The following is a 17,395-nucleotide window of genomic DNA, read 5'->3' as shown; positions in this document are numbered from 1 at the left end:
ATGCTCTGCAAGACACTCCAGTTATCACTCTTGCTTCTCAAATACCTAATTATTTGGCAGGTGTTTCAGTGGGCAATTAAAACGTGTACAAAAGCATAAAATTTACACATTCAAAACTGTTAGAATAAAATAACTTATCCTCATTGAATGAAGATCAGACAGAAAACACTTTTAGCTGCAATCTGCTTTTTACCTATCAAAAATCAAGTAATGAATCTGAATCTTGTCATTAATAAGACCTCATTTACAAAGCCATGTACAAATCTGGATATTCAGTTTCACATAAAATGTGTAACAATTGCAGAAAATGCAGGACAAAGACCCAGAAAACAAACATTATCAGAGGTCCAGAAAGGATAAACTGCAGGAAAAATCAAAAGTAATTTTTAATTTTGTTTAGAAGAGAGAAGATGGATACAGATATCACCATGTTTTATATTTGGAATTGGAATCTTTTGGAATCAATAATTTAGGTCGGCTAACAAAATACTTAAAAAGCTTGTTTTTAAAGCAGGTGTATAATCTGTGGGACTAGTTTGCCATGTAGTCTAGTCATTCAATACATTCCACCACACAGAAAACACATGTGGAAATCTGACTGAGTGCTATATATGACACTAATCTCCAATTATGTTGGAAAAACTCCTTCAGAAGGAAACATCTGTTTATCATTTTTTCTAAATGAAAAAAGCATAATATGGCAGTAACAGCATTCCTTCTTGCCCTTTCAGAAGACAGTATCTTACACAAGATATTTTTTCAGAAGTTGAGGCTTATCCATACTTATTCCCTTACTCCTCATTATTAAGGCACATAATCTAACGTGAATCTGTAAAATCTTCTCAATATCAAACAAAACATTGTGAAACTGATAGGAACCCTTATATATCATCAAAATTAGTATCTGGGGGTTTTGTTTTAGTAATATGCAGGGGTTTTTTTCAGTAATATGCAGGGGTTTTTTTTCCCTTAACATTGGAGAAACCACAAAAAAAATCCCCCTGTAAATTCTTACAAAATCCACAGTCTTAACCCAAAGATTTTCTGGAACTATGAGTAGCCAGCTGGCATTTCCAGCCAGTGTTCTACAGCCCATTCCTCTGTTTTTCTTCAGGAAATTCTCTGTATCAGGACTGCTATTGTCTATTATTTTCCCACTGCACAGAGTCTTTCACATGGCTTTTGTACCTGTCAGCAGTGGAGTTCAACAGAAACCATAATGATTCTTATCCTTAGAAGAAGAAACAAGGAACCAGACATGACTGTGCATACCAACATTCAAACAAAAAGTTACCTGTGCCTTTCTTCAGGAGAGCTTTCACTGGCCTTGTGGGACGACGAGCAGTGTTTGGTTTTTCTGCTGGCCCTTCCCTGCAGTCCTCCCCTTTGTAGCCAGGACAACACCTCCATTCCAGCTCTGTCACTGTCTTATATGCAACTGTGTACCGAGGTCTGAAACTCGTTCGGTATCTGCCAAAACAGAAAGCCTTTTCAACAATCCATAACCTAGGCTGCCTTTTAGATTAAAGTTAAAATTAAAAAAGATTTTGGGGGTTTTAATAATGAAAATCAAATACTTACGGCCATTATTCATTTTCTGCCTTAAACATCAAACAAACAAATGTTTCTGTCTAGGTTTTAAAGCTGCCTCCACTCAACAGAGTCATGATAGGGAGCTGTGGAAGAGGGGCTTTCATGTATGAGCAGAGGAATAAAATGTTCTGGCAAGTGAAGGTACAACCCATCAGACACTGCTGAGAGCAACAGTGACCACCAGTGTCTTACTCTATATATTCAAAATGTTTTTCCCTTAACTTTTCATTTGAAACCCCTCCCCAGGGCTCCTTTGAACATCAAAAAATGCTTCTGCCTGCTCTGCCCCATTTCTATTTCCAGTCTCCACTTAAACCATTCCTCAGAACCCATATGTATGGCACAGTCAAAGATTTCAGAGAAGGATAAAATGCTAAAAGTGTGAGTCAGACAAGGACATGAAAGAAAGAATCAGATGAAACACTACAAAGTTTCATTTTTCACTACAACACTACAAAAAACACAACAAAGGAATCAACTCCTTCCTACTTCATCAGTTAAGTTGAAGAGGATCCGGCAGACAAACCTATGCACACATTATGTACATTCAACCTTGAGCTTCCCTGATTACCCACTCAGAAGTTAATAAATGACAAATTGATTCTGGTTGTGCAACTTTCTTTAACCATAGACTTTTCCATGGCTTCTCTTGAAACATCCCACATATTCAGCTGTGGTCAGACACTGTGCTATCCCACCAGAGCATAAGCAGAGCCTATGCTATTAGATAAGAACTAAATCAATTTAAGGTACAGCTCATTTTGGATTGAGAGATGAGGAAAATGAGTAAAACAGGGATTTGCCACCTGAGCTCTATAAAATGGTATTCTTGGAACATATAGAAACAAAAAAGTCATTCCAATTTCTCACATGAATTCCTTTCTCTCAGTTAAACTAGCATCATGCTTCTAATTTCCCTAAGGCTTTTTCAGATCTTTTTTCCTTAAGATTATTTCAGATTAGAGCAGTTTGCATCCATTAATGAATGACAGGCTCATTTCACAGCTGAGGTGTCCCTAAAACCAGCAGAATAAATGCAGGACAGCAGCAAAGGAATCTACAGGAGCTCTGTAATAGATTTCAGGCATAGCCTTGCTGAGCTCACAGGGCGTGTATCCTGGGACAGAGAGAACACAGTACAGAACAGCACCAGAAGCAACCATGCTATCACACAAAAACCATCTATTTCATTGAACACGGCCTTGCAATTATTTGGGAAATTCCTTACTAGTAAAAAAAAAAAATTAAAAAAAAAAAATCTTACACAGACTGTGAAACATTTTCTATTGAAAGTCAAAGAGTGGGAGTTAACTTACTGTTACCCTTCAAAGCTTCTCCTGCCATATGGGCAAATAGTTGCTGAAATAATTCTAACATTCTTTTATTCACCATATTTCAGATACATAATTTTAATATCATGTCCTCCATCTGACAGCCATTTGCTGTCCCTTTTTGGTAAGCTGGTCAACAAGCTTTTGAAGTGTGCTTAAAATATATTAACTACTAATTATGAACTTGTTTCTTTTCCAAATGTATCCGTCCCAATTCTGCCACAATATAGTCTAATTTCTGCACCTGGGACACACTCAGTGTTGTTTTGCATTATCACTTTGTCTTTGACTTCTGATTTAAGGGGAAAAAGCTACTTTCACTAGAGACAATCATAGTTTTTTCAACTGTTTCTGGGCCAAAGCAGTTTATCTTAATAAGCCTGTCTGGATTCCAGTCTCCTGTGGATCTGCATAGGAAGGCAGGATCAGGCTGTGCTGTATCTCTGTCTAGGAGCTGCTCATAACTTGGAGCATGTAAACTCAGAGAGGGTTTCCAATCCTTTCATACCTTCTGAACACCATATATGAAACAGCTGTAGACTGCACTCCAGCTCATAATTTCTTCTATAGTTTTCACTTAAACATCTGCTCAATCCTGTTTACAAAGTACAGAAATCCCCATGGTCAAGTGCTTTAAAAATTAAATAGTGGAGAGCAATGTAGAGGGCACCACTGGGAAGAACAATATCCCGGCCACCCAGGAATTTCCTTTTCCTTCTCCCTTATCTAAAGTATTAAACCACATCTTGTGTAGATAATTTGGGTTTGAATCCTTTCCTTACAGCTAGCTGCCAGAGTCAGGAGCAACAGGATTAGCTAGATGCTTTAGTGTTTTGAAGTGGTTTTGAGAGTCATTACAACCTCTCTCACAACCACCACATTACTGAAATGCAAACTTTGAACTTCCAGATCAGTTTTCCCATGCCGGAAATGGTTGTACATACTTCTGTATGATTTCCATAAAACACTAAACTGCTCCTAACTTTGTGTGTGTTCCTCTTTTCATTTTCAGGGCCAAACCCCTGCCTGAAAAATACAGCATTTTTTTTACTTTCAAATGCCAAATCTCTGGTTTTTCCCAACAAAGTTTTAAGAATATAGCTGAAACTAATGTTATAAAATGAATAAGAACTATTCATATGCAAATTGTGTGCTTCTTTGCTCAAATTACAGATTGAGGATTTTCCATCATATTTCTGACAATTTTGTCTTTGAACACCTTCTCTGCAGTCATATCCATCAATACAGACACTTTCAGATGACTTCAACAGTCGGAAAAATCATAAGACACAACCAAATACAAAAGAAGAATGTAAACAAATAAAAAGAAATCAAGCTTAATATTTTTCCAATGTCAAAAATTTAAAACTTTTCCAAACTCCATCTTAAAAATAAAAAACAGGCATGTTTCACATTCTCACTCTTCTTTGTTTTATAGTTTCCTGATCCTAATAGGCATAAAATATTTGAATACAACTTAATTAAAAAAAAATTTGGAAAGCAGTCCACTTCTTAAAAAAATCTTTCAAATTTGAAACAACACAAATTGGAACAGTTTTGTTTTCAGATATGGTATATTAAATACAGATTAACATGAATCATAAATCACAATTCTCCTAGAGCCAAAAAAAAGCTAGAATCAGAACATTTGAAAATCTAGATCTAGAACAGCTTTCATATTTACACTTTGAACTGCAGTAACAAGACAGCTACACTCAGGGATGGCTGAAAAATTCAACTGGGATTTACTTACCAAGAACTGCTTCTCTATATTCCCAGTCCAGTTGAATGAATCACACAGCTACTCTCATTTCCTCCTGGAAGGCTAGTCATGTAAGGCTGGGAAACAGGAACTTACACTAGCACTTCTCTAATTTGAATCCAGTCACACAAAAATTTCTTTATAAACACAGCTTCACTGCTCCAGCTTCTCTACCAATGACAGTCTCCAAGCACAACTGCTGTGCAAGCTGCCCATGCAGGGAGCAGTGTCATCACTGTGACAGCACCGTCCAGCTGGTGACAAGTGAGTCACCATCATGCACCCATCCCCAGAGAGATTCTCAGCCATACAAGATGCTTTCTAAAGTCAGAACTTTGCTCAGTCAGGGAATTTCAGTGGAGGAGCTGGAGACTTCCAGGATTTTGCCAGGATACAGCAGTCTAGCAGCACTGAACACAATTATGTTGTTGGTTACATTTCTAATAAAACAAACCATAAATTTCTGCTAGGGACCACATCCCTGATTTGTCATTCTATGTATGTGGAAGACACAGGACTGGGAACTATCAAAATATACAAATTAAACATGTCTTTATTTAAATCTACAGTATTCTGAATCCAATTACTCATTCATAGTCACAGCAAACACATAATATACAATCACAAACATGCAAAACACACAAAATGCACTCAGGGTACCCTGAGAGATATAATGTTCTTTCTCTATAAAGCTGGATAAAGATGCATGGTTGAAATGTAACATCAAGTTTCACATCCTTTATCTGGCAGGTGTGAATCTTTACAGTTATCTAGTGAGGCAATCTTGTCAAAAGGGTCCACAAATTTTCCTAAGTGTCCTAAAAATTCAGGCTTCACTTTATATGCTGCAATGCAATTTAAAACCAGTAAAACATCAAATCTTCCTCAGTTTGACTTGGATTTCTGCTATTCAAATGCGTGTTAATAAACACAGTTATTTTTACAAGTATACTTCAAAACTATTTTAAAAAATAGTAATTTCTTATGTGGGTAGAAGCTGCATATAACACACCAGCATTTACTGTGCCTAGTCACTCCATTCTCCTGTGGACTTCAAGTTCAAGATGATGGTCATAATCTCTTGAAGAATTGGGCTAAATACTGAAATCATTCTTTTATAAAGCATGAATAAAGGTTAATATCAGCTGTCTCTAATCTTTCATTGCAAGAGAGAACATAAGAACAGCTGTTTTTTAGGAGTTTTTCCACAACAGGCTTGTAACTACCCACGCCTACTACCTTCACCATGAACTCAACATGCTGATCAAATGAGAAAACACATCCAGAACACTATCACAAACCTCCACTTTTAATGTCTTAAGTGTTTCACAGCTGAAATGAAGTTGTACAGGGTGACAAGAGCACTCAAATATCCCTCGTCTTTGAGAGAGAAGTACTTCCATAAGAAAATGCTTAATTAAAACGTCATGTTTGCTGCAAATGCTGGACATTTTGACTAGGGAATGAGCTATGATATTCTCATGGTGCTAAGCCACAGAAGGAAATGGTTAACACTGATACTTGGAATGTCACCTAATAGCGATAAAACAGATCAGAAACATTTGGACGAAATTGGTGGGAAAACATATGGCTCAGCTCTGTAACTGGATATTAACATTCAACCTTTTGGGAAATGCAATGAGATAAGTGCCACCACATCCTCACTGCGAGGAAGGGACCACAGAATCAGCATGTTTCTACATAAGCAGAATATAAAATGTTTACTCTGAGCACAGAGCTCAGAGGTTGGTCCAAAATTCTGTAGTGATTGGAACAAGTCCCATGACTTCAGCAGCCTGCAAATTTCTGTCTTTATAAAATAGAGGATATCAAATCTACACTGTTTAACATTTTTATTGCATGTAGACACATTCTTTGTAAATTGCATCGTCTGGTAGTTATATTTATACAGTTATACTTTAGTTACATAGTCCCACTCATGCAAATCTCCAATACACTGCAATGGGAGCAAAGAAGTGGCATACAGACACCACCTAAAAACACTACCTAGAAGATGTAATTAAATGCAATCATATTTTGACCAAACCTTTTTTTGTTTTGTAGGCTGAAAATACTTTTGCTGAAAATATACCTTACTGGCTGTTTATATTACACAAACACTGAACTAGAACAAGCTGATCCTATATTTTCTGCTTCCCAAGCATGCAGGCCTAATTGAATGCCCTACAAATGGTGGCAGAAATCCTAGTTCCACTGAAACCTTTGGAGATTTTAGCAGTTGTCTGTCACAGTGAGTTTCAGCACACCTGGATTTCAGGTGCCTTGTGTGTAGGTAAGGTTTTAGTTGTCTGTATTTCCATGAAGGCAAACAGTAACAGTCCACACAGCCAGCAGAGTCAAAACAGGGCTGCATCTCACCCTGAAGTCATTATTTACATCCTGCTACCTACAGGGTGTGCTGGACACCACTGCCTTGCATCTGTGTCAGCACCACTGCACGTCTAAGCTCCCACGCTCAGATTCACCCCTCTGCACCCAGGGCAGACAGTTTGGGTCAGGGTGAGTCAAACCCCACCATTCTTTTTTGTTCTTTTTATTGCCTTGCCACTATGCAGCAACAGCAGCAGCTAACTTGTGTTCCAGCCCACAGATGAGCTTAATTTGAGAAAAATGTGTCTTTAGTAAGAATTTATCCTAAGGCATTTAGAGCAAGCAGCGAAAAGATGTTTTGACAGGAATAGATGAGCGTACAGAAGTCTAGGTGTTCAGTGAAAACATGCCACCAAAGCAATAATAAATCCCAATTATGCAATGCAGCAAAAGTCTATTTTAAAAGAATCCTATTGCACCCCAAAATCATTTTTCTATCTGGCATTACAGACATTAAGCCACTTCTTACAGATGGATTTAAACAAGTCATATCTTTACACTGCTATTCTTCCTTTACATGACATTTTTTCTTTCCAAAATTTATATAAAGTTGGTCAGTAAATGTCTTTACAGGAATTGGGGTCTGGGCAATTACATTTCCTTGAGAAAAATGCTGCTGGCCTTAGACACTAGTCCAGTGCCTGGCCCACTCACAGCCATCTAGACTGAAGTTCCTCAAAGGCCTTTGCATAACATAATAATCAAAACAAAATACATATCATGAAAAGCAAGAAAAGAGAGTTTCAACTTTTTTTGTGCTGCGAGAAACAAAGTTTTGAGGCACTCTTGTGGAAAATATAAAGTTATAACAAGCATCACTAGTGCTTATGACCAAGGAAATTCAGCTTCTCCAGGCTTGCACACAAGGGAACTCTTAATGAAATTTGCACTCATGTATAGCATGGCCAACATTTGTACCAGATCAGTTCTGGGCTAAATCCTGAACAAAAAACTGCTGTTGGCTGAGAGGATTAACAGGGAAGAAACTGAAGGAAAGTAAGGGAATGAGTCAAAGTACTCTGCACCCACAGGAACACAATTGCCTGCTGTGTACACACCCAAAAATCACCCATCCAGGTCACTGCAAAGAGTGCTTTAGTATCTGACTATGAAAGCACTGCAGTTTCAGTGAATGTTTCATAGAACAGGAATGAGCATTTAGAGACTCAGTACTTTTTTCCATTGGTTGTTTTTACTTGGTCTCTTCACGCTACCTGGAAATCACGATGGGAGAAGATGTGGAAGAAATTGCTAAGTGGGCAGAGACCTGGCACAAGGGATTGTATTACTCCTTCATACAAGAAAGGAAAAAGTTGTATTTGTCTATCCCTAAATAAAACTGTCATCTCATCTATTGGTACCAGGGAAGAAGCAGAGAACCATGCTGCCCCAATCAGCTCACTACAGCCTGGTCTCTGGTACTCTGTTGTCTTCAACACTGAACATTATTTTAATGTATCTGAGAAAATCTGGCTGAGTTTTACTGCAGAGTTTGTGCTTTGTTCAGCAAGAAAAACAGAAGGTTAAAGGAACTGGTAGAAGACAAAAACATTCAACTATTCTCAGGCAACACCACATGGTTTCATTTCAAAGTCTCCAAAAGTGCCATTGTTTATTACTTATACAGTGGGTTTTATGCCACTCAGCTGGAATTCTATCAAAAAAAGATGAGATTCAAACTAGAATTTTCTCCCTTGGGAGAGAAATGTTTCTTTGTGGAAGAAAGAAGGACACTGAAATATGACCTCATGTCTCATACTAGTGATGTCTTTCTGTTGTATATATATCTTCACACACACATACACAAATACCTATCTGTCTAACTCTCTCTGGGCTGCCAAGGATTATATTTTCAAAAAACTGACCACTGAAGTCCAGCAGGAAATGCCCAGAAGTTTAAAATGTTAATACTCCTAATGTAATTTATGAACATCTAGGTAGGCATTCTCTTCTTATGAGCAGCAAAACAAGGACACAGGATGCATTTGAGTAACTCAGAGCCACAGCCAGCCTTTGGCAAAGCTCAAAGCAGAGCTTCAGTCTTGAGATTTACACTGCTGAAATGCCAGTCAAACACACGGTAACAGAGCAACAGTAAGTTACTAAAAACCCACTCAAACAGAATGGGATGGGAGAACACCCTGAAAATACAGTCTTTTCAAAAGGATTTCAGGAAGGTTCTGTAGAGCAGCAATGTGATGTACTCAGTGATGGAACAGGAACAACTGTGCAGCAGGTTACCTGTTTACAACATCATCACCTGCCTCTCCCAGCAGAAAGGACCAAGTTTCTCACCTTACACGAGTAAACAGAAGAAGCGAGGATGCAGAGCACTGCTGCTGATAAAGCTGCCTGAAAAACTGAGCTCCAATAGTATCCCTTCTGTTTCTCTGCCCATGAAATAAGCTGTTTTTGAGAATGCTCTAGAAAGAGCTGTTGCTGAGAGATTATTTTAAAATATAGCCTGATGAAACAAATAACCAATACTTTCAGGAAGACAAGAGCTAATCTGTGGGATTAAGTGAGACTCCAAATTTGAGAATAAAATGGAGCATTGTTTTGAGAGCTGTTACTTTTCGAGACACCAAGTTAAAAATGAACCAGAAGGGAAAGGAAAGATGAGATGCAAATGCAAAAATGAAGTCAGATAGGAGTCATAATATCCCCAATGAGTAAAACTGGCATTGCCCACTGTCTAATGGTACAAAATGTTCCTTGATTATTTGGGTGATTTATGATGAAACACACCTAAATGGGTCAGCAGCTCCCTGAAAATAAAAATTTATTGCTTTGGCAACAGTTTGATGCTTAGCAGAAGAGGCCCCAGACCTCCAGGTCACACATTTCTCAAACTAGAAAAGCATGAAACTTTAAGTATTTACATTAATGTGAAGTGAGGAGCATTGTGGGATTATTTTTTTTTTTTACATTATTGCAACAAACTCAAATGATGTGCGAAATGAAAATTCCCTGTCCAGTTCACAAAGGACTCTGCTGCGTTCAGTGCATGGAGACAGAGATGCTCAATTTCAGTCTTGGGGAGACAGCCAGGAAAACTTACCACACCCAGCAGGATCTCAAAGATTTTCAAACAAGCACTCCAGGAGACTGAAGTTTTTTAGGTTTCCTTACTGTTTTCAATGCACAAGCCCCTAGGCTAAGCTCCCTATGTAGTCAGCTAGCTGGAGCTTGTACAAAGAAGTTCTGCTTCATACAAAATACACAAAGCTGGAAAGAAAGTCCTGAAGACCTTTATAGATACTTGGAGGGAAAACATTAAACAGCTCTCACTTTCCCTTCAAGTTTTTGTGCATCCTGAAAGTTTTTCTTATGAGATATGTCTTGCTGGAGGCCAGTGGCAAACACAGGCTCAACCTGTGCTGACTTGTATATGTGAGGTTTGATCCTGCCTAGTGCTGAGCACCCTGACACTGACCTGCATGCTTGATTTCTAGCAAAAGAACAGTCTCAGAGAAAACGACATTGGGACTGTTAGAAGGCTGAAAACTGCATGAGGATTTCCCCTCTGTTTCTAGGCTAGGGCTGACGAGCTCCACCCAGGTCATTCTGGGGTTGCCAGATGGATGAAGCCATTCAACTTGAACTGGATATCTCATGTGAGGGTTTTCAGTTATTAAATTTCCACTTTTAACCAGTAATACATTGTTAATAAATGCAGAACACTGCTCATTAGAAGCAGTGTTTTACTATTTAGTAGTAATCTTTTCTGATGTCTATGAATGCAGCAGAAAACTTGTAGTAACACTCTCTAAAGTAATTTCTATCTTGTGCTTTGAATCTTCTTCTGGGTCAAGAATAAAATCATGATTAGTTTGGCACTGGGCTTATTTATGGTCATTTGAAAGTATTAAATGACAAGAAGTTGGAAAATATTGCTCAATGAGAGATTTGGAGAGTCTTACTAATTTAGCTATTGACTCATTCATCATTTTCTTGGTCATTTTCTAAATGAAATAATGGGCTTGTTTTGTATATGTGTATCATTAGTGTTAAGATGAGAAGCTCACACTAAATCATGAAATTCACTCCTCACAAGCTAAAGACAGATGACCCGACTTAAGCACACAAATATCTTTACTCTCATGAGCATAATTAATGGGGGCTGGTACATGAATTAGGAGATCTGATTAAAACATCCTTTCTTCAAGTCCCTGAGCAACCTCATCTAAGTTTGAAACTGGTTCTGCTGTTAGCTGGGGGCTATGAGGGGACTGCATGACCTCCAGAGGTTCTTACCAAGCTAAGTTTTTTTTTCTATTTTATTTATTACCTCATAGGGGGAAGTCCTGTTTGCAGCTCAGCAGCAAAGACAGAAACCCAGAAAACATTCCAGAAAATATTCAGCCACTTCAGTTCACTTCAGACTTTAAAATCAAAACCTTACTAGTGAAAGCAGCTTTTTCTAAAAGCACTGGATCATAAACTGGTGCACCTCTGGTACAGCCAGGTGTGCCCACACACTCCACAGAACAAGAGGCAAAACAAATAACTGCTATGACAACATCCTACCCTGAACAGAAGACCTACAGTGACCAGAAGATGTCCCAAAGAAGCCACAACTCTAAGGAATGTGCATGATCTAATCAGAAGGGCAACAAGTTTTTTTTCTTTCAGAAATGGCTAATGTTACAAATGTTACAAATGGCTATTATTGCTAATTAAGTTACTAAACCATTCATAAGAAAGCTAGGAATGGAAATTTGCAACAAAAGAATTGGTGAGGGGTCAGTTATTTAAGAAGTAATATTAAATTTCAAAACATCCAAGTTCTTTTTAGTATAAACACTAATATTTTTGTACCTTCCAGCCCAATGACCCACTAATAACAAAGTTTCTCCTTCCTTTGCTAGTCACAGTTTTAAGAAAAATAAATCAGGAGCCCCCCACACTTCAAAGGGAACATACTTCAAAGAGCATTTCTGCTCTCTCTTCCTATCTCTTAAGCAGCCACACTTCATCTCATTCATCCCTGACACCTCAATCAGCCAAAGCATTCACCATCTTTTCAGCAAGGAAATGCACTATCGAGCCCAAGTGCCTATAAAACAGTTAAACAATGAAGTGTAATAATTTCCTGAATTTCAACTTAACCTTCCAGGAAACACACCCAGCAGCCAAAGTGAATTGAAGGTAACAATCATTAAAGTGTAGTCATTCCAACAGGGGGCTTTAGGATTTTTGTCTTCAGACAAATTATATTTTAATGGGCTTAAAGGGTAGATTAAAAGGGTTCATGCATGCATATGATTTTAGTCTTAATCACCAGAGCTTTCTATTTCTAAAACAAGATAATTCAACGGCAAATCAGGGCTGACTATAATCCATATCTGCAACACACACTCTCTTGTCTGTAAAGAACACAAGGAATTCAGGAGTACACTGAAAGTTTAAGGTAGTGAAATACACTGCAATCTAAGCAATTGTTATCCATAACCTAGACTGTACCTAAACACTAGAAAGGCTCTTTAAATCTAGTCTTAAACTAATATAAACCAACAGTAAATCCACTGACTGATTAAATAATAGACCCAATAGTACTTAAGTACTAATAAAACACACACATCCATGATACAGTTAAGGAACTCTTTGTTTGGTTTGGATCTCACTGTCCCCACTGTCTGCAGATGAATGAGATCTTAGATAAACCGTGGGTATCAAGAGGAGACTACACAGGGACTGTACTTTATTCCCATGAATATCTGCTATTTAGTTCATTTTAAGTTCTCTGTTCAAGTGTATAAAGGAGGAAAAAAGAGAATAATTTCCACAAAGTCCTCACAGTCATTTCTTTGTTGTTTTACAGCTCTTTCTTGTCCTGTTTTTGTGAACATTAGCTAGCAAACATATATAAACACATTTTGTTATTCAGACAGCTACTCCTTCTGAACTAAACAATATTTTTCACAGGAATCAAGTTAGGGGTTTGCAGGGCTTGAGGCACGTATTTCAAACTTTTTGGATTAGCACTCCTCTTACTCTGCCACTAAGAGACTGTATATGCAACAGACACAAAAATAAAATTGCAACCTCTTAACAGTTTTGAGCACAATAAAATGTCAAGATTTTGATATTTCACCTTTTCTTGGTGTTAATGAGCTGGTGCTGTGACAGAAGAGAAATATTTTATGGTAAGAATAAGGAATATCTTAGGTTAAAAATAAAGAATTGTTTTGCAGTTGCCATTATGGTTATGAAGAAAACAACAGTGATGTTCACCAAGGAAAGTCAAATACAGAAAACAAAGCCTTACGATAAGCATCTAATTCCATTCTCAAAAGAACAAAAAAACCCCATGAGACTGGACACAGCTGGTGAGACCAAATGTCTGTTCAGCCTCATATTCTCTCTCTGACAGCAGCCAACTCCAGATGTTTAGAAGCACAAGGACAGACAATGCCATTTCAGAGAACCACAGAGAAATCTGGAAAGGATGGGACTTCTGGAGGTCGTGCAGACTAGCCCCCTGCTCAAGCTGGGCTTCCCCTTGTTACTCCTGCCAACAATCTCACACTCTCAGTGCAGGAATTTCCTGAGCCAGAAGCAATGCCTTTGCACTTTCCTCACTATCTACTAGCAGATAGTCTGTGAAAGTCCTAATTTACTGCCTCTGAAATTCCTTATTTTAATTCTTGGTGATTTATGTGTTTAAAGAGCTCAGTTTCAACCCCTCCTCATGCCGCTGTAGCTCCACTACGGAGACTTCTCGGGACAGAGGGCACACCCCATTACACACCCATAAACTCAGTCAGAAGTCCAAAATGGCCAGTTCAAGACTCCAAAGAGAAACAAGGGAAGTTACACAGGACAGTGTTACTCAGCTGTCTGCTGTCTTTGTTTTTTCCCCTCAAATTCTAGTGTTTATATGGAGAAAAGCTGGGTTTTTAACAAAAATAACAACCCAAACAAACAGAAAGCAGCACATTTGAATGCCAAACATCCAACATCTATTGTCACAGGCCCCAGGGTGGCAGTGTCACCAGTGTCTGAAGTTCTATTTCAGTAGTACCCAGGATCTAGCAGTATCTGTCTCATCATCACTGCTGAACATGTTTCATGTCAAAATAAAAACTAGTTACAGTAGCTTTATTGTAAAACACTCTGCATCATCACCTCACCCCAAGTCTGAGCCTACGAAAATCTATGGGTGTCTTTCCAGTGATTTCCACTTCAGTGGGGATGCTGAAATGGTTTCACAGAGTGTGTATTGCCTAGCGCTTTCAAACAGAAATGTGCAAATATTACTGCTTTTCAAGGGAGAAAATGAGGCGATTTGCCTGGATTAGCCAGCAGGTGAGCGAGATCCATCTGTTCCCCGATGCCTGCTGTGCCTGCTGTACCTGCTGCAGCACACCTTGCCCTAGGTGCCCACTCCACAGATTACCACGTGGTCACACGCACCAAGATGAAAACCAAACAAGCAACTTTACATCCCCGTAGAATCTGCCCTGGCCGCTCCCCTTGCTGGATAGCAGACAGGGATACACAGGCTGTGAAGGCGCTGGCTGACGCTCCTGGCTCTCCCTTTCGCGCCGCTCAGCACGGAGCAAGCAGCAAGCCGCTTCGGGGCGCGCTGCGCGCCGGCGGCTGCGGCCCGGGTGCGCTCCCGGCAGCGCATAGGTGCGGTGCCGCCGCCAGGGAAAGCAGCCCGCGTGCTTCCCGCCCGCCCGCACGCCTCTGCGAGCCGACGAGGTGTGCCAGCGCAGCTCCTCTCGGCGGCGCGGAGCAGCAGCTCAATCTGGCTCTAATTAGCCCGACGGCCGCCCTGAGCGAGCGCTTTGTTCGGGGCGCGCCGGGGCCGGGGGCGCTCCGCACCCCTCTGCGCCTTTCGGGGCGCCGGGACCCGCCCCACGCCGGGCCTCGGCAATGCGCGGCCGAGCGCTGTCCCTGCCCAGGTCGCCCCCGGCGCTACTTACACCAGGGTGGGCTCGCAGGGGAACTGGTTCCAGGCGCACTTGTACTGGGCTTGGACGTAGCTCTCCGTCCCGTCCAGCACCGAGCAGCTCACATTCTTGTTCACTATGTAGGCGCACCAGTTCCTGCGGGAGAAGGACAGTGTCGGTCAGGCACGCCGGGCCCGCAGCCCGCCGGCTCCTCCCGGCGGGTCCCGAGCGCGGCCCGGGCCGGGCGGTACTCACTTGCTGCGGGAGCCCGGCCGGGAGTAGGGCAGGTGCGGGGTGCCCTGGCTGAGCCCGGCGGCCCCCAGGGCCAGGAGGAGCGGCAGCGCCCATCCCGAGGGCGGCGCGGGCCCCGGGCACAGCTCCATGGGCGGCGGGCAGCGGCGGCGGGCGAGCGCGGCGGGCCGATGCCTCTCCGCGGGCTCCCTCCGTCCGTCTGTCCCTCCGTCCCGCCCGCCCTCGCCCGCTCTCAGCTCCCTCACTGACGCAAATCCCCCCACCCCGTTTCCGCCCTCCACGGCGGCTCCGCACCCCCCTCCGGCCAAGGCGCCGCTCCCCTCCGCCCGCCCGGCCGGCCCCGGCCCCCGCCCCGCTGCAGCCCCGGCCGGGCGGCAGCCCCGCTCCAGCCCCCGGCCCCTGTGCGCCCGGCCGCCGTCTGCGGGTCCGCTCGGGGCAGCCCCCGCTCCGCGGACCAGCTTTTCCCCTGGAAGCTGGTGGGAGGAGAGGGCCGGGCCGCTGGGGAAGAGCCCTCCAGGACCCGCGTGGCTGGGACAGAGGGCAGCCCGCCAACGCGGGGAAGGGGCACTGGGTTCTTCAGGTGGGGCAGGTGCAGACGTGGTGAGGAGCTCCCGGTGTCTGAGCGGGAGGCTGAGGCTGGGTTGCTGCTCTGTGGCAGCCCTGTGGTCCTGTTCCCTTCGTGGCCCGATGTCGGCTCATTTTGCCCACTGTCATGGGAAGGGTGCCGGCGGCTATCCCAGCGAGGGATGTACAATAAGCCTTTATTTGAAAGGAGAGGTGTTCACTGGGCAAAGTGAGAAATGCGCATTCAGCTGCACCTGGCTGTTAACATCCAACACAAGCACCTTGACGGAGTGGCCTGCCCATGTGAGGCGACCCCACAGAGGGCAGGACCGCAGGGAAGTCCCTCTGCCCTCCTCAGATGCTGCTCTTGTTCAGCAATGAGTCCAACCGAGGGCAGGATCATAGAGATGTTCCTCTATCCTCCCAAGCTCCTGCTCTTTTGTGAGTTGGATTTTTGGGCTGAAGCAACACTGAACAAAGCATCGAGGCTGGGCCAGGGCAGGCTGCTCCCATCAGTGGGAAGGAGGGAAAGGGAGAGAGCGATGTTTGGGTGGAGAATATTTTGGGTGGGAGATTTGGGAACAGTGTGGGCTGCTCCTGCTGAGCCTGACCAGTCCCAACCCTGCTCATGCAGCTCCCAAGGCCTCCCATGGCCAAGAGCAGCTGCTCAGGCTTTCCTAGCTCTCACATGCTGGCAGAGCCAGCAGCAGGGCAGGGCTCTTCCCTCTGCTGCAGGCAGCAGCCTGCTGACCTCACCATTTGCCCCGACCTGCTGAAACAGGCAAATTTCATCTGCCAGTCTTACTGTGGAATTGCACCCAACAACTTCACTCTGCCTCCAAGTCTGCAGGGCAATAAGCTTTAAATGCTGAGGTCAAAATGATGCACTCAGACTGATTTTTAGAAGCTGTTTCATTGGAAATATACACTAAAGCTTCCTGTCCCCTAGAGAAATCTCTGCCATTACAGATGCATAGGAACACTTCACTGGCAATAAATAGCAATGGAAAAAGATGAGAAGTTGCTTCAATCTGTTCCGTTTCACTTGAAACCCTTCTAATGCTCTGTTGATGCTTTGAAGAGGATAACACTTCACTGTCTTAAGAAATTATGCTTTAACCTTCTCAAGGGTTAAACAATTTCCTGTGCCACTGTTTGCATTCACAGGAGCATGTAATTGGGTTTCATTATTTGTGCTGGCAGAAATTATCTGGAGTTTCCTAAGCCTGTAGAGAGCAGAACTAGAGTTCAGTCCCTAAAAAGCAATGAAGAAGGCTTTTTTTTCTTTCCCTCCTCCTGACTCAGCCAAAGAACTCATGAAATTGGTCCTTTTCCAAAAGTGATGAGCAACATGGAAGAGCTGTACATTGTCCCACAAAGGGAAAGTTGTTAAATAATGAAAGACTGAGGTCATGCCTGTCTTGAGAATGACTGCATAGTACAAAAATTAATAGACTGATTTAAACAAAATGAGCATGAAGCAACAGTATATTTCCATATGCTAAACACTGAGCTTGTATTTTGATGAAGGAAGACAAAGCAGATGTTACCTGATTTGCCATGAGGGCACCTGACTTGCTTGTGAACCCTAGAGTCAGTTG

General features: G+C 42.1%; 1 protein-coding gene across 1 annotated transcript in view; it reads right to left on the bottom strand.

Annotated features, from left to right (window-relative positions):
* The window catches only part of EMILIN2 (elastin microfibril interfacer 2), a 37,425-nt gene extending 21,942 nt beyond the window's left edge, over positions 1-15,483 (bottom strand). The window contains exons 1-3 of the mRNA XM_063395881.1: positions 15,234-15,483; positions 15,012-15,134; positions 1,295-1,470 (exon numbers count right to left, since the gene is read on the bottom strand). Coding sequence (XP_063251951.1) covers positions 1,295-1,470; positions 15,012-15,134; positions 15,234-15,361 — 427 coding nt within the window. The 5' untranslated portion in view covers positions 15,362-15,483. The remainder of the gene's footprint in view (positions 1-1,294; positions 1,471-15,011; positions 15,135-15,233) is intronic.
* Positions 15,484-17,395: the final 1,912 nt, after the last annotated feature.

The sequence above is a fragment of the Prinia subflava genome, chromosome 1 (genome assembly GCF_021018805.1).
Source record: "Prinia subflava isolate CZ2003 ecotype Zambia chromosome 1, Cam_Psub_1.2, whole genome shotgun sequence".
Taxonomy (NCBI): domain Eukaryota; kingdom Metazoa; phylum Chordata; class Aves; order Passeriformes; family Cisticolidae; genus Prinia; species Prinia subflava.
The sequence above is the reverse complement of the archived record's forward strand: the minus strand, read 5'-3'. Positions and strand labels throughout refer to the sequence as shown.